The sequence below is a fragment of the Notothenia rossii genome (genome assembly GCF_949606895.1).
Source record: "Notothenia rossii genome assembly, chromosome: 11".
NCBI lineage: Eukaryota > Metazoa > Chordata > Actinopteri > Perciformes > Nototheniidae > Notothenia > Notothenia rossii.
The window spans coordinates 40,675,977-40,692,239 of NC_136910.1; the positions used below are offsets into that span (position 1 = coordinate 40,675,977).

The 16,263-nt window shown below is 41.0% G+C and overlaps 1 protein-coding gene across 1 annotated transcript in view; it reads left to right on the top strand.

Moving 5' to 3' along the window:
• The window catches only part of nedd4l (NEDD4 like E3 ubiquitin protein ligase), a 54,512-nt gene that overhangs the window by 29,432 nt on the left and 8,817 nt on the right, over positions 1-16,263 (top strand). The window contains exons 7-19 of the mRNA XM_079659947.1: positions 276-326; positions 1,726-1,787; positions 2,114-2,216; positions 3,057-3,211; positions 3,551-3,686; positions 3,830-4,018; positions 4,121-4,201; positions 6,285-6,347; positions 8,016-8,153; positions 9,522-9,716; positions 12,073-12,270; positions 12,935-13,012; positions 15,884-15,938. Of these exons, the coding sequence (XP_079516073.1) occupies positions 276-326; positions 1,726-1,787; positions 2,114-2,216; positions 3,057-3,211; positions 3,551-3,686; positions 3,830-4,018; positions 4,121-4,201; positions 6,285-6,347; positions 8,016-8,153; positions 9,522-9,716; positions 12,073-12,270; positions 12,935-13,012; positions 15,884-15,938 (1,504 nt within the window). The remainder of the gene's footprint in view (positions 1-275; positions 327-1,725; positions 1,788-2,113; positions 2,217-3,056; positions 3,212-3,550; positions 3,687-3,829; positions 4,019-4,120; positions 4,202-6,284; positions 6,348-8,015; positions 8,154-9,521; positions 9,717-12,072; positions 12,271-12,934; positions 13,013-15,883; positions 15,939-16,263) is intronic.

Below are 16,263 nucleotides of genomic sequence, written 5' to 3' on the forward strand. Positions count from 1 at the left end.
ATAATTTCACCTCCATATGAGATTCACAGATTACTACAGGTGTTCATAGAAAAGGCTAGAAGTGATTTCTGGATGGGGCTGTCCATTAAATTATATATTTTTCACTCTTTGTGACATTTAAACACAAAATGCTGCTGGACCTTCTGGTGGTTCATTGTGGTTTCCCCCCTCTCTTCCCCCTGCTGAAAATGTTGGTATTCCCCAGTCGCACTAATGAAAAAATGCTAATTCTAAAATCAAGCTGCTGAAGGTGACCTCTTTGTTTCCTTTCCCAGACCAGAGATGATTTCCTGGGACAGGTTGATGTTCCTCTCAGTCATTTACCGGTGAGTTATTTGCATTTCTTTTTATGTCTGCATGTGAGTGTTTTGACTGACTGACCGTTATATCAGTGTTTTCGCATACTCGGCTGTTTCTTATCTACAATTTAGCTCGGTCTGAATAACCTCTGCCAAGGTCAGACAAAAAGTGTGCTTGTGTGTGCTTCTCTTGTGTGAGAAAGTGCTAGCCTCACAAGTAGTGTGTTGATGTGACGAAACAGCACACTCCTTGTTAGAAATGGAAAGCAGAATGTCTGGAATATAAACAGAGGAGGGTATCCTGCGGGCAGCCTCACAGCTAATGCAAAAGACCTACACTCATCAAATTGACTCGCTTGAAAACTGGACTTCTGTGAGATTCAAACTTCGACAATCAATAACATGCAGAGTTTAGTTTGGATGTAAGAAAAGGGCTCCAATAAACTCATCATTCTCGCCTCCTCAACTCATCTGAGACTGTACTGTCAGACTTGATGAGGCTCTCTGGAGTTCTGTAACCTAAAATGCATTTCAGTAAAAGGTGTCCGGGTTAATTATTAATGTCCCTTTTGACTCCCATAAGCTCAGGAAAATTAGCAGAAGATAAAAGCCTCAGCTGAGTCATGTTGAGAGACTTAGGCCTAGAGGATATTTGCTCCTGGGGCTGGAAATCTTATTTTAGCCTTTAAAATAATAAACTGAGCATGAAGAAGCTACTGCTATGCTTATACAGATGATGTGATTTTTGGTGTGTTTTTATTCGATTTATTTGAATGACTATGTGTTATAGGAAGACTTATTCATAGTTACTGGACATTACTAGTCATCACTGTTCTTGCCTTCAGCAATACTGAATCATCTGAAGAAATCTGGTAGCTACATTTGCCTTTTACCAGCTTGAACTTAGTGAAAAAATGTCACCATACGACATGAAACTTTATGCCAGCTCGTACCTTGATTTATGAGTCACACATAAGGTAGATATCATGTTGTTTCAGACTTTAAACAGCAATGTGTTTAAACAATCAATTAGATGCATTATCTACAAAGCTTGAAACCAATTCCTTATTCCTACTGTACGATTTGACGGACAGTTTGTTTCTTGGAGTTTCACCACATCTCAAATTATAATGAGGTTGTACTTTTGATATAAAAAACTGGCTGATTCGGTGGTGCTTCACAGAGCTGTTTGTGGTGAGCAGTCATTGTGGACTGGTTTGGCCCGTGGAGAGAAGTGTGAGATTGCTTTGAATAACAAAAAACCTCTCTGCTGTTCCATATGTAACAGGAGAAGCTCCCTGTTGCGTAATGATCCTGGGATGGCCGTCAAATCATCACTCAATATATTTTTAAACCTGTCGAACATGTGTATTTGTTTGTGTGTTCAATTGATTAGCGTCAACAAATGCCTCCTCTTCATTTGCAGACAGAGGACCCTGCCATGGAGCGGCCCTACACGTTTAAAGACTTCCTGTTGCGGCCCAGAAGGTCAGTTTCTGCTGGACGTGACTCACGGGATGTGAAATTGGATACCAGTAACGTAACTTCTTTAGTTAAATTGTGTCCGAGTCTTCACCCCTAAGCAATTTGAGTTGCCATTGAAAGATTATTACACTGACTGATGTCTCAAGAAAGCAGTAAGTTCATGTGACGGTCAGTTGAACACTGAAGGTGAAAGAGCAGTTGGTGCTAATAGGCAGTTTGGAAACTCCCCTGCATTTCTCAATTTTAGCCTAATAAGGGCTCTGAGGGTGCAGACCACCTGGTTTTGATGTGCTTTTTTTAAGAGGGTGCATTTCTTCTTATCCTTCTAGTCACAAGTCCAGGGTGAAGGGTTATCTGCGTCTGAAGATGGCCTATCTGCCCAAAGTTGGAGGACCTGAGGAAGAGCCTGGAGACATGAGGGAGGAGGCTGAGGTAAGGACTTGGCTACTAACTGCTGACTTAGCATTACCCAAGGCATGCTTTTCACTCTCTTGTTCAAAATAACATGAAGCCAAACCAGAATCTAGTTTTATTTCTTCCTTCTACTCAAAGAAAACACACATCCAAGCCTAAAAATGAAAGTGAGACTCTGACCAATAGAACTGTGTTTTTTGCTTAGGGTGAGAGGAGAAAGGATGGCTCGTCTTTTTATTATTCTCTTTAAGAATTTGGACAGTAGCTTGCTGCCAGAATCTGGTGAAAGTCTTATCCAGGTCAGGGTATGGAAAACCCATTTACAATACTGCCTGTTATTTAGAGAAATATGAGCTTCTCCTCTTTTACTTTGTGTGTTCAAGTGTGGATTTCTTGTAGAAGAGTGCTAGACATTTTCAGACAGTGAAAGGCTTCAAAGATATTGTGACTTTAGCAGAAAACGTCTTGTCTTTCTGTACCTCCACAACAGCTCAGTATTTATCATGGTTTCTACTTACGTATCCTCAAAATGTAAATACTTGTAGTGCTATGTCACTGGACATTAGCGCAGTCTTAGATCTTGTGGTCAAGGAGATATTGGCAAACAGTTTGTCAAACCGAAAACAACCATCTTTATATTCTAACAAATACTTTTTAAACCACAACACAGCAACATGTTCTAACCAGCTACAAGTGAATCCACCATCCTTAATGTGTTTCCATGCTTGAGTCCCCTCTTAAATCAGAAGTTCATGAGTGTCTGACAAGCTGTCAGCTCACTGGGATATCTGTGACCGCGATTTAGCACTGAGTTACTCATCCGGCCTCGTGTCAAACGGTCTGAACTTTCTCTTTCAGGGATGGGATGAGTCCGCTGACTCGGGCTCCCAGCGACCCCAGCAGCTGCTCCCTCCGCTGCCCCCCGGCTGGGAGGAGAAGGTGGACAACCTTGGACGCACCTACTACGTCAACCACAACAACCGCAGTACACAGTGGAAACGGCCCTCAAACATGTACGACTGGTTTATTTCTTTCTCTTGTTGTTGTAGAATATATTCCTGCTTTGGTTATACGAGGAAATCTTAGTTTTGCACAACATATAAATTCACATATGTGTTCACTTTATTACAAAAATATATATATCCATTTTCTGTACGAATGAATCTGGGTTTGAGTTATTTAAGGTAATTTGACTGTAATACTACCTCCATCTATTTAAAGCTTCTTCTGTTTTCATTTACATGGCAGCAATAATGCCGTAATCACATTTTCAGGGCAAGTTTCTTAGCATTCATTTTGTGACTTCCTATAGTAACACTTTCTTTTGTATGAAACGACTTCTTCTCCTTCAGGGATGTGATTTCAGAGACTGAGAGTGATAATCAGCAGCGGCAGATCCATCAGGAAGCACATCGTGTTTTCCGTTCGAGGCGCCACATCAGTGAAGACCTAGAGAACGAGCACATGGAGCCCAGAGACTTAGACAATGTGAGAGAGGAATATACATACACACACACACACACACGCGCGCGCACGCATCATACACATACTGAGCCTCAGCTGCCTCCAGTGATAAGGTCACCGAAATGTTATTATTGTTTCATGTCCACGTCTCGTTGTTAACCCCCTAGTCCTGGGAGCTCATCACAGAGGAGGATCCGAGCGACAGCCAGGCCCAGCCGCTGCCCGGCCCCTCCAACATCTTGCCCCCGCAACTACCGTCGACACCCGTCACCCAGGACTTCTCTGAAGATTTAAATCTGAGGCTGACGCTCACTCCCGAAACCAACGGCGAATTGCCGGGGCCCAGCTCTGCTCTGGTGAGACTGCAATTTCCTGTAATAAAAACCTCAATCACTCCACATTTAAATGACTTAATGGTGTAAGTGTTTTATTTTATTTTCCTGCTTTCTTTTTTATAGCAGAACCAGCTGTCAAACAGACTCCGGTCCTCCAGTATGACGGATGGTGTCAGTGAACAGGCCCAGGCTGCTCCTCTTATGGTACATATTTCTAAACCCCCACCTTTTTTCTCCATCTTCTTGACTCCCTCCCTTTTCTTGGCATGTTGCAGTGCTGTTGGTGTAGCACACTCAAAATCACCTCCTTTGCTCTTCTTCGCATTTAAAAATGTCCACTTTCGCACTAGCCTCGTGTTGCGCTTCCTCCTCACCTTTCCTTCCCGCTCTCTATGCTTCTTCGATTTGGCTGTTTCTTCCTTTTCTTCTCGCCTCTGTAGGATTACCACACCTCTTCCTCCCACTATTACTCGCTGCCCTTTGTGATTCACTCGCAGCAGTGTTTTTATGTGTTCTATGAATGTTGGTGTTACAGCTGTTTGCCAGCAGAATGACCATTCCAGCAGAAATCATTCCCAAGTGAAATTAGGGACAGAACCACATCAGATGAAACAATCCACAGAGAGTCCTCCTGAGTCATAGCATCAGTGGGGTTTCGGCTCGAGAAACATGTCACACGATCTGAGTCAGATGTTTGTCACAGGGCTGAGTCACAGCAGTGAGCTTGGAATTGTCAAGCCAAGGAAAAGTACAGGTGCTGATGTCAGCCTTTCCCATGAATGATTAGTTTAGTACTGGAATACACGAGGCTCGTCAAGAAATATAATCAGCATGTGTTATAGCCAGGACAAAGGGAAGGTCAGTTACAGTTCCACAATTCCTAATGATATTAGGTGTGTGTGTAGGCAGCCCAATGAATATGACATTGTCCATGGATAAAGGTAGCCTCCACCTGTGGCAACAAGTTAGTTATCATCAAAGGAATAGGGTGGTATTATTTCATATTTTTGTCATTCTCATAAAAAGACCAAAACCAACAGAATGTTAATCTGTCATTCAATTATTTCTTATTGACCTACATCTGTCTATGGCACATATCATCAAACCCATTGGTTCCTATTGAAGATAGACAAATCATAAATATGTAGTTTCATGAAAAAAGGCCAAGTTATCTCCTCAAAAAAGCTGCCATATGTAGTTTTTATGACATTCAAACAAGAGGGAATAGTGTTTTTGCTCAGGACTATTTTCAGTCATGGATAAATACACATTGAGTGCTGTTGCGAGTATTAACAGAAGCAGTTTAGTGTATTGGGGATTGTCTCATAATGAACTACACTGTCTGTGTTCATGGTCATGAACATGAACATTGGCTAATTGATGATGTTGTTTCTTAAATAGTTTTAGTACAACACAGGTCCACAACACAATCAAATATGCTTCTGTATGTCAAGCTTTTGCTTCAGACACAATATATGTTAGTATTTTCAATTAAGTATTGGTTTTGGTCTTCAGATTTGTTGACAATGATAAAAATATTGAATATTGCCAAAGTTATTTGATTGGAGGCTGAGTGTTGCCTTTATAAATCACAATGGCTAATATACAGATCTGAGCATGTATGTCCACATTGAGGTCATTCTTTACTGAAGTTAAACGGCTGTGTTTTGTTATTGGGATGGTAGTGATATTACCATTAAGTGAAAATCAGGTTGTTAAATGTCTTCCAGGTTGTGTAGTTTAGAAAATGTCACATACAGTGTATTTGTCAAGCAATGCTGGTTGAGCTATATTGAAAATATCATTTCACTAATCTCTTTGATTGTTTGGAAGAAACTGCATTCTATATATTTGTCTCCCTTTGCATCTGATCATTTCTTACACTTTTTCTGAGATTCAAACCCTTTTTGGTGCCCATTCGTTGAACTTCAGCCCAGCAATTCCCTTCCGCTGCTCTAAAATGTCCAGGACACAGAGCAAAAAGTTGTCCTGACCTTGCTATTTTGTGTCATCATGTCAGCCAATCACAACTTGAGGTGACTTACAAATTAATTGTGATCCACCCTGCTCCCCATTAACCTCACAGCTCATTTGCTTCGTGGATGAATCCCCCCCTTTCTGTCACTCCTGACCTCCTCTGAGAATCAACTCCCCCCTTTCTGGAATAAGCACTTACTCACTTCACTGCTGCACAAACACTCCCCCCTTTCCCATAACTCCTCCTACCCTGGCATTGAAAACATACCATACTGTGAACTAAAGACCATCTTCCCCTGTCATCTACCAGCAGCAGGGCTCCCAGACCAGAAGAACGAGAGCTCAAACAGTCTCAGGTGGTGAGGAGTCCATGGTAATATCAGTTTAAATAAAGTTTAAACCTAATCAGTCGTACACCTCTTAGTCCCCAGTCACCACCCAGGTCCCTGTCTAGTGAGTCACTTAGAGAAATTCCTGCACTCTGGTAGAAAGCCACATATTGACTGTCACTACTATGTTATCCAAGAAGGCAATTTTTCTTTTTTAATTCTCATGAATGATCAGGGTCTGTACAAAGTCTTAAAGGTTTAGAACATTCACAATTTTAACTGTTTCAATTTTTTCAAGGTTTCGAGTATGCTTACATTTGAATATTCTCTACAAAAAAGCTTGATTTTCAACATTGTCACACTACTGGAGCAGGACTAGACAAGCATTGGGTAATCATCATAGAACAATAAAAGTGAATACGAAAATCTAGTAAAATAAACAACATGACAAAACACATTGATTGCTGTATGTATAAAGGAATTCTGTAAACCTTTTTTACATTTATAGACAATTTAAAGGTCACGATTAAGTCTTTAAGACATTTGTGGTTTACCTTGCTTAAAAAGTACTTGAAATTGTCACTTAAAAAGTTGTATCAACCCTCTAATATGACACCATTTCAGAAAGGGACAGAAGAAGCCATCTATGGTTGAATTAATCTGTCTTTATATAGTTTGCTTATTGGCGATGTAGTGACGTGCTAAAGTCCTTATTTAGTTCTGCAGTTGTCACTTAGATACAGTAATACCTGTGTGTGCACATGTGTTGTCCCCTGATGTAGCAACCTGCTACTCAATATTGAGTAAGGCCTCTGGTGACAAAAATGTGACAAAAAGGGATATCAAGGTTTTGTTTGTCTCAGATCAGAGCAGTCCCCGGTGTGATTTGTGTTCACTTTAAATATTGATAATATATGTCCCTGAAACATTGATATCACGGTTGAACACCACATCATCTGAAACAACTTATTTTTCACAAGCTGCTTGATCGAAATATTGGAGGTCCCAGTTAAAAACTATTAAGATTATAAGAATACAAGTGTCACTTTAGAAGGCTCCAGCTGAGGTGAAATTATGCATTTAAGAGAAGATGTATCACTCTCTTGGATTGGTTGTAACTATAGCAACTCACACTTCTACTAACGGGTTTAAGACCTCTAACTCTGTAAACTTCGCATCCCATCCTCAGTGTCTCAACTCAATTCATATTTTACATTTACACAACCCAAGATTACATATATCCATGGTGAAGGTAAGTAGGCTGCAACAATAGCAAGCTGTGGTGGACAAGCACAGTAGAGTACTTTAAAGTTTAAGATTTTGATCAGCTGATACCCATACATTAAAACATGTCCTGGTCCGGCTCAGGACAACTCTGGTGTCCTGTGTTTAAGGGTGCTATCTTGCCTGTCTAAAATATCACCTGGGTTAATGTTCTATTTGTCTATTTCAGTCATCTTTATACTACAAATGGTTAGTAGTTCACTCATTAAAGGGATAATGATTTATTTATTTTAGTACCACAGGTTGACATCGTATCCAGTCATCATCTCTTGTTGTTTTTCCTACATTGTGTCTTTGCTGCGCAGCTGAAATGGGGAATATCACTTAAAGCTCTTGTGATTTTACCATTTTATCCCTCCACATCTCCACACACATACCAGCCTGTACTGATGAATTGTCTCTGCTTTGCTCTCTCTACACCCGGCCAGTCTCCCTCATCGACTGCTTACGCCTTGACCACCCCCGGCCTGCCCCCTGGATGGGAGGAGAGGAAGGACGGCAAAGGAAGAACTTATTTCGTCAACCATAACAGCCGCAACACTACGTGGACTAGGCCCATTGTGCAGGTACAGCAGGTCTGAAGGCTGAGCTGGACTCTATGCATGGGACCGGGCCTTTCCTAGGCCCCTGTCATGGCCTGTGTATCGGACCTCTTTTCCCCCTGTGTTTCTCCTCTGTGTAGCCATAAAGAATGCTGGAAAGAGACCCAGCTCTGCAGCCTCAGTCTCCTTTTCTGTCGTTCTCTCTGCCCGGTTTCCTCTTCTGCAACTTTATTGTATGTCTTCCTCCTCCTGTCTAGCATTTTGTGTGCTACTCTGGATGAAGTGCAGCTCTGTAGTGGTCACCTCTGGCATGGAACTGCAACCACTTCTTTTCCCATTTCTTCCCTGTTTTTCCACTCGTCTTCCCCCTGTCTTTCTGTCTGCAAATGGAGCAGCTCCACAGACTGCTTCATGGGACTGGGTGTATGTTTATTGCCTCTCCTCTTTGAAATCCCTCCTCTCATCTCTGCTTTTATCAGAACACCGCTGATGATATTATACATCTGTTGTCTTTCATCACATGGTCTTCTCATTCTCTGATTTTCATCTGTTTGTGTTATTACTCCGAAGGAGAGGATACTGCCACTGGTTTATTTTACAAAGATGACTTTGTTTTTGGGTTAAAGTCATGGCCCACTGTACCAGCCACTTGGGTTAGGCTTTTAGGTGACACTTTGGAATTACATTGTGTTACTAAATGCATCTTCTTAATCATAATAGTTAAAGAGGTCCTATTTTGCTTTTTGGGATTTTCCATTTATTGCAATGTGTTGGTTTTTGTGCATGTAAATGGTCTGCAAAGGCTAAGATCTCAAAGTTCCCTGCCTTAAACGCTTCGATTGGATTCCTATTTTTCCTATTTTTTATTTTCAGAGACATCACTACATAACACTGGCGTTTTTGTTGGTTAGCATTACAAAACAATTTACGTGATAGGCTAAGGGTATGGACATCTCTAAGACGTCGACTAATCACAACAGTGCCTTCCAGCTAACCAATCAGAACAGACTGGGCTCTGGTTTCAGACAGAGGATGAAAAGAGGTGCTGCAGCACAGACAGTATGAGAAAAATAAAGAGCTTTTTGAACATTAAAGCACGCAAATTTGTCACAGCAGAAGCACAGGATACACAAATGAACCTGAAAAGCATAATATGACTTCTTTAAAGCAACAGAATTGACTATCTTCTTGGGCCTATACAAACCATGCTCTTTTTACCTTTTTATTATGACTTCCCTAAGAGAAAACCTTGCATCCAGTCCTATCCGGTGCAGAAAAGCATCAGCCGACAGCATGACCTATGATGACAACAAGTTTATTTGTCTACGCCAACAACATTGATTGCCTTATTCTAACCCCACCTAACCTTAAAAGTGCTTTTCTCACTGACAGCTGACTGAAGACGGAGCCAGCACCTCAGCAGCAGCAGCAGCAGCATCCCCAGGAGGAGCCTCGGCCCTGGCCCTGGCCCCCCCACCCACCCCCTCCTCCTCTTCCAATGCTTCCAACAACCACCTCCATGAGCCCCAAGTCCGACGACCTCGTAGCCTCAGCTCCCCTACTGTCACCCTATCCACCCCCATGGAGGTGAGAATTCTCCATCCTTTTCCTCTTTTCACACCCTAAGGACTTATTTGTATCTCCTCTTTCCTCCAATCTTTACCCTTCCACACTTCCTTGTAATGCAATCCTATACTCCCATCCGTTTTAAGAAGATCAAATCCAGATCCTCACCCATCTGTATCACATAATCCCACATTTCCTGCATTAATATTACACCATTCTTTTGTCATCTATACTTCTTTCAGGCTTATTCTGGCTTGATGCTGCTTTTCTTTCTCTTCATCTTTAACAATACCATGGAAATACTATTATTTTGACACATTTTTTATTCTCATCAGGATGGTTTTCTTTCTACATACTGTCTAGCCATGTGAAATAGTCTGAGCCTTACTCCAGCTTTGCTGTTCATGATGAGTTTGTTGTAAAGAATATGCACTTGTGGCGCAGTCAGCGTTACATCCTGCAGCCTAGTGTATAAATAGTACAAATGCTGGCTGGGTAAATACAATATGGAAGATTCAGTTACCACCGGATGAATGCATTATTTGAATTGATCACAGGTCAAAAACCATTGTTGTATTTTGCTAAAGCAAACCAGGGGATATCCAAATCAATGATATTGATTTTGGAAACGTAATATATGCTTGAATTCAGAGGCCATTAGAGTAACACAAAGGTAACCACAGAATCTAATAAAAAGAAGGTCTCATGGGTAATTGAAGATAGATTTGTAAGACAGGGCATCGTTTGTGAATACCTTAAAGGAACATTAGGAAACCTTTCTGCATTTTTCTGCATTGCGACATGAACTTCCACAGTCACACCGGGCCGGGCATCAGATTGTAGACATTAGCTTCTGCTCCTCCGCTCTGTTGGAGATGCAGCGCCTGATTGTTCATCAAATATGTACAGACAATGTACAATGTTAGCACCAAATGTGATGAAAGTAAGCCATGGGACAAGCAAACATCTGTGGATGGCTTTTACTGTGAAGCAGCCACTGCACATTTGAAATGTTGACTGTTCCCCATGTTTGCTTCGTTTTGGAAAATGGTTAACGTACCCCAAATAGTCACTGCTTTTAAATGATGAAGTGTGATTGACCAGGAATAGATCACAAAATAATTTTAAACAGTTTTATCTAATCTCTTCCTGGCTTTTTTCAAAACATTTCTCATAAACGAGGCTGGTTTCTTACTCATTGGTTTGAGGTTTAATAATTTGGGGTTTAGACCGCTTGGCTGGTTAATGTGTTAACTGTAGGAAATTAGATAAAAACTGAAACATTTCCACTTTTTGTTTTTGTTTTTTGCAAAGGCTGTGACATTATACTGAAAACTGCCTAGGATAATTACAATCTAGTATTCTTGAGTTTCAGATGTTATGCTCTTATCATAACTTTAGGCTTGTCGGGACTGGTCTGCACACTTACCATTGAAACTTAAAGCAGCTGAAATTTTAAACTTGGCTAACATTTCACAAAGTCGTCTGTGAACATTTATCATCTATACAAAGTAGATTTCACTCAAACTTTTAATTATGCAGCGCAGCTATAAATACAAACAGACCGTCTCACTTTGACCTCTTACTGCATTTAATGGCTTGACTCGGTGCTACTATCAAGGGAGGGAACCTGGAGAAGGTTTAATTAAGGTGTGTGCCTGTGTGATAGCAAAGCATCGTTAAGGGGAAAGGAAGTTGCTGAAAGTCCTAATTACAAATTCTACAGGAGGTGGGAGGTCTGGGGTTAATTAATGCAGGCTTTTCTCCTGGTAAAATCAGATCAGTCTGTGGTAATTACTGCAGAGGAATAATGTGATTTGGAAACGCTCATTAGCCTAAGTAACTTCAGTCTGTTTAATACTGCATTAAAGCTTTAAGGATGCTTTTTCTCTAGGCAAATGGTTTCTGAAGTAAAATGATGAGCAATGTTTCCGCTTATCCCCAGAAATAGATTTAATTAAGAATTGTGACTCTTACTTTTGTGGGATTTTACATCCAGGGAACCACAGAGGAGTTCAAGTCCACAAAAATGTTGTTATTGCAACATTGAATCTCAGAGGCAATATCCAGGGAATCGGTTGGAATCTGTAGAATTTTAGTTTTGACATTTGGATTGACAGCTTGACAGGCTCATGGAGTGCGCTGCATGTTGATGCGTTCCCTCCCTTTACCCCTGGTGTCTTAGACGTGATATTGTGTTCACGATTGTGATGTTATTTTTAATCTTTTCTTATCCTATTGTATTTTCCAACAGAATACCAAGGCAACTACCAAGGTGTTTCAAAGGATCAGTTCTGTTTTGTTTCAGGCTGTCAGTCAGCTAGATTTAAATATAGGGCTGATAATATTATACTTCATTTTTCCTTTTTGGTTACAGGGAGCCAACAATATTCCGGTGCGGAGGGCTGTGAAAGACACCGTGTCCAACCCGCAGTCTCCCCAGCCGTCGCCCTACAGCTCCCCCAAATCACAGCCCAAAACCCAGCAGAGCTTCCTGCCCCCGGGCTGGGAGATGAGGATAGCCCCCAACGGACGGCCATTCTTTATCGACCACAACAGCAGAGTCACCACCTGGGTGAGTTACATACTCTGTGGTCACAGGCTGCAGCTCAACTGTACCTGAGGCTAATATTATTTTAAATATGTTTGAAGGGCAAAGCTTTATTTTATATGTCAGTAATTTGCCTACAGTTTCCTACAAAGTTTCCAGAAAATAACTATTTAGTTTGGTCCTACAGGGAACACACGCCAAGTAAATATAATATAAACTCAAGCAAATATATCATTAACATAACAAATTAATGATTAATATTTCCTTTGGTTAAAATGTTAAGGAATTTGCTCTCTAAATCAACAGCTGCGTGAAAAAAAACAATGAAACAACTATATTACATATGAGTTCACATCGGTACAAATTTATTTAGCTCATTAAAGCTGAATCATTTGTACAAATCAAATGAAGCTTTACATTTGATTAGTGGATTATAGTATATCTTGTTTGTTCAGTTTGAATTATTAAATAGACACTTAAAATCTTAAAGATCTAGGGCAGTGGTGACCGTTGTTCTTTAAGCATGTTGCAGTGACGCCTGGTGGTGGGAAAGCCAATTTGACATTTACTTCAGTCCATTATGTTACCGTTCTATGACTAAGGAATTGTGTTTAATACAATATCATTCTTCAAACTGTTTTGGAATAATTAATTTGCACTTTTCATCCCTCCCTTTGTTGATAACCAGGAGGACCCCAGGTTGAAATATCCGGTCCACATGAGGAATAAGACCTCAATGGAGCCCGGGGAACTTGGTCCTCTTCCTGTAAGTACACTCACAATGACACCACTGCATGTTTAACCTCTGGCCCACAACAGCCGCATAGTTCCCAATAACTGCTTTGCTCACTCATTCCCTCACTCATTAACATGTTGTTACGAAAAGTACTCTATTATGTGTTGAGTCAGATTACCGGAACTGTGTTAGCTTTTTACTTTGATAACTTTAAATGAGAAACTGTGTCATTTGCCTTGTTGCATATAAGTGACTTTGGAAGATGTATTTTTTGTCAGTTCACCCCAAATCAATAACACAGGTTTTTCCTCTTACCTTTAGTGCTATTTATCAATCTACATCTCTCAAATCTAATTGAACAAGGTGGCCAAAATAAATATTTATTTAGAAAAAATTACAGCAATGTATCTTTCCAGAAATTATGACTAAGAGAACCTATTGTGCTTTCTGGAGCTTTCCTTTCCTTTAGTGTGTTCTATAGGTTTTTGTGCATGTAAATAGCAAAGGCTTAAGTCTCCAAGACACTCCCCCCCCCGCCCCTGCCTGAAGCGCCTCGATTGGACACTTTGTTTTCTTCCTTAACATAGTGACATCACTACGTAACACTCGCGCTTCTATTGGCTAGCGCTCCAACACATTGTACATGATAAGAGGCGGGACATCTCCCCCCACACCCACCGCCGCCATTGGACTCTTTTGTATTTTATTCCGTAACATAATGACTATGTAACGCTTTACGGGCTAAGGGGCGGGACATTTTCACACATCTCAGCTGACTGATCACAACAGCGCCGGCCAGCTAACCAATCATAGCAGACTGGGCTCTGGGTTCAGACAGAGGGTGAAAAGGGCAGTATAAGAAAAATAAAGACCCTTTTGAACAATAAATGCTGCAAAGATGTCACAGTAGAAGCACATAATACACAGAGCAGTTTCATGAAGGTACTATTTTCGTTTAGTTTCTGTTGTTTCATACCGTTGAGGTTTTTGAAATGTATTTGTGGCGCTTTGGAGCTGAGATCCCTCCAGTTCCAGATACATCTAGTTTCATAAATAGCACTACAGGTAAAAGAAAAAAATATGTATTTTGATTTTGGGGTGAAATGTCCTCCACTAAATGGTCCATGTTTAATCTGTAGCTATGTAAATGAAGTGGATTTTGAAAAAGACGAGACCAGATCTTATGATCACACTATATTAGACATTTCTTTGTCAGTTAGAAAAGAGGGTGTCAGTTGGAGAATGTGACTGTGGAGGATGAGAGTGTGGAGGCTGAGTGATGATCTCTAATTAGGAGGTGAAGGCTGTCTGCCACCTGCTCTATTATCTGTGTGACAAAGAGAAATGTGGGCTAAACGTTACTGAAACTAGCTGTTATACTAATGAAGGCTTCATAGGTGTGTACATCCTACAGGCTTGTGTGATGTGTGCATGTGTGTGTGTTCTCTCTCCCTCTTTCTCTTTCTGTCTCTTTTTCTCTCTCCGTTCTGGTGGATCTAATATATGCTTCTTCTTCTTCTTCTACACCTGGCCATGTCTGTTTGGCAGCTCCTACCAGAGGAGGTTGGTTGGTGCTCTCTCCCTCTGCCTGCCTTCCTTCCTGTCTGGTCCGGTCTGGTCAAAATGCCTGCAGACAGCCTTGCGCTTTTTTCTTGTCTTTATTTTTCCTTCTTCCTCTCTTTCTGTCTTTTCTCTTTCTCTCTCATAACCGGCATGGATTGGCTGTACCTCTCCCTTCATTTCCATCAGTATATTTACCCCACTTCCTCTCTCTGTGCATCACATTGATGCTCCCCACAGTTCTCTTTAATCTCTCCATGTGTATCAGCGTTCGAGGCACAGATAGACAAGTTGGGAAAGTGGAAAAATTGTTTGGTTTTAATGGTTTTGCACATTTTAATAATGCACTAACATAAGAAATGAGGCAAAAATCCATTGGGCTTATTTAAAGCCTCCACCTAAATAATAAAACACAAGATCCAAACAGCCTCAAATTCAATAGAAATGGCTAACTTTAAGAACAACATATACTATACTTACATTTTAAATAAAAATAACACTGATTTGAACACGGAAACCAGGCTTCATACAGTGGTCAGATGATTTTTAAGGTAAAGCAATGCAGCGAAAAGAACCCTTTTTTGTTATGGTTGGAGGAACACCCAGATCTTTGTTCGAGTGAGACACTTAGGGGGGAGGAGATTTGATGAGTGGTGTGTTGCATAAAAATGAACCTGTGAATTATTTTTTAAGTGCATAGGATTAGTCCCTTTACCTGAACATATTTTATAAATACAAACACAAATTTGAGAATCATCTGGCATTTCCGAGAGGGAAGGAGAACAAACAAGCGTGACTGAAAGAGAAGAACAGGGTTGATTAAAAGGAGCTATATATGTACGTTAGAGGAAGGAACTGGCTGCATGTGTTATCAGCTTTTCAATCGGGTCTATTCACTGGTGCAGTAGCAGCATACGTAGGAACACACATACTGTAGGTTCACCCCGTTTGACACATTGTCAAACTCGGCTCCCCCCCCCCTTTAAACTCAATCTACTGCTGTACGAGTATGTGTGTGGCCTGTGATTCTGCACCGAGTGGTCACCGTCTCAGTGGTGGTCTGAAAACGTAGTGGTGATTTAACCTTTTATGTTGTTGTCGTACCCCTTCCTCGCTGACGTCTCGGACCTCGACTCAAATAGGAGAGAAAATCCGTTCACTTCCTTTGTGGTGTCTGATTGAGCTTGCAGTCAGTGTTCGGACCCTCTAATGGTCGGTCAAGTTCAATCAAACATAAGTTAACAAAAGGGGGAACAAGTGGATGGATTTACTATCACTGAGTTACTATTTGAGCATGGCCTGTTTAAAAGTGCAGTCTAATGGTGACTTTGCTTTTTTCAGCCTGGATGGGAAGAAAGGATTCATTCAGACGGACGCACCTTCTACATTGACCACAGTAAGACGACTCCAACTCAACACCTTCTCTCCCTTCCATCATTGTATTTTGTTATGCGTGTCTTTTCTTTTTCTAACTACTTTTCATAGCGAGTAGTGGTTTCAGTGCAGCCACAGATTGTTCAGTGTCAGGGACAACAAGCACCTCATCCATTAAAGCAGAACAATCTGAGGCCAGGTCATGCTGGTTTACATTTCTGCTATAGTGACCTGATGTAGCACAACAGTGTCTTCTAACTGAAAGATGTATGGTCATAAGAGAGAAGGACCTGCAAATAACACTTATTTTCATTACTGATACATCTGTTGATTGTTTAGTGTTTGAC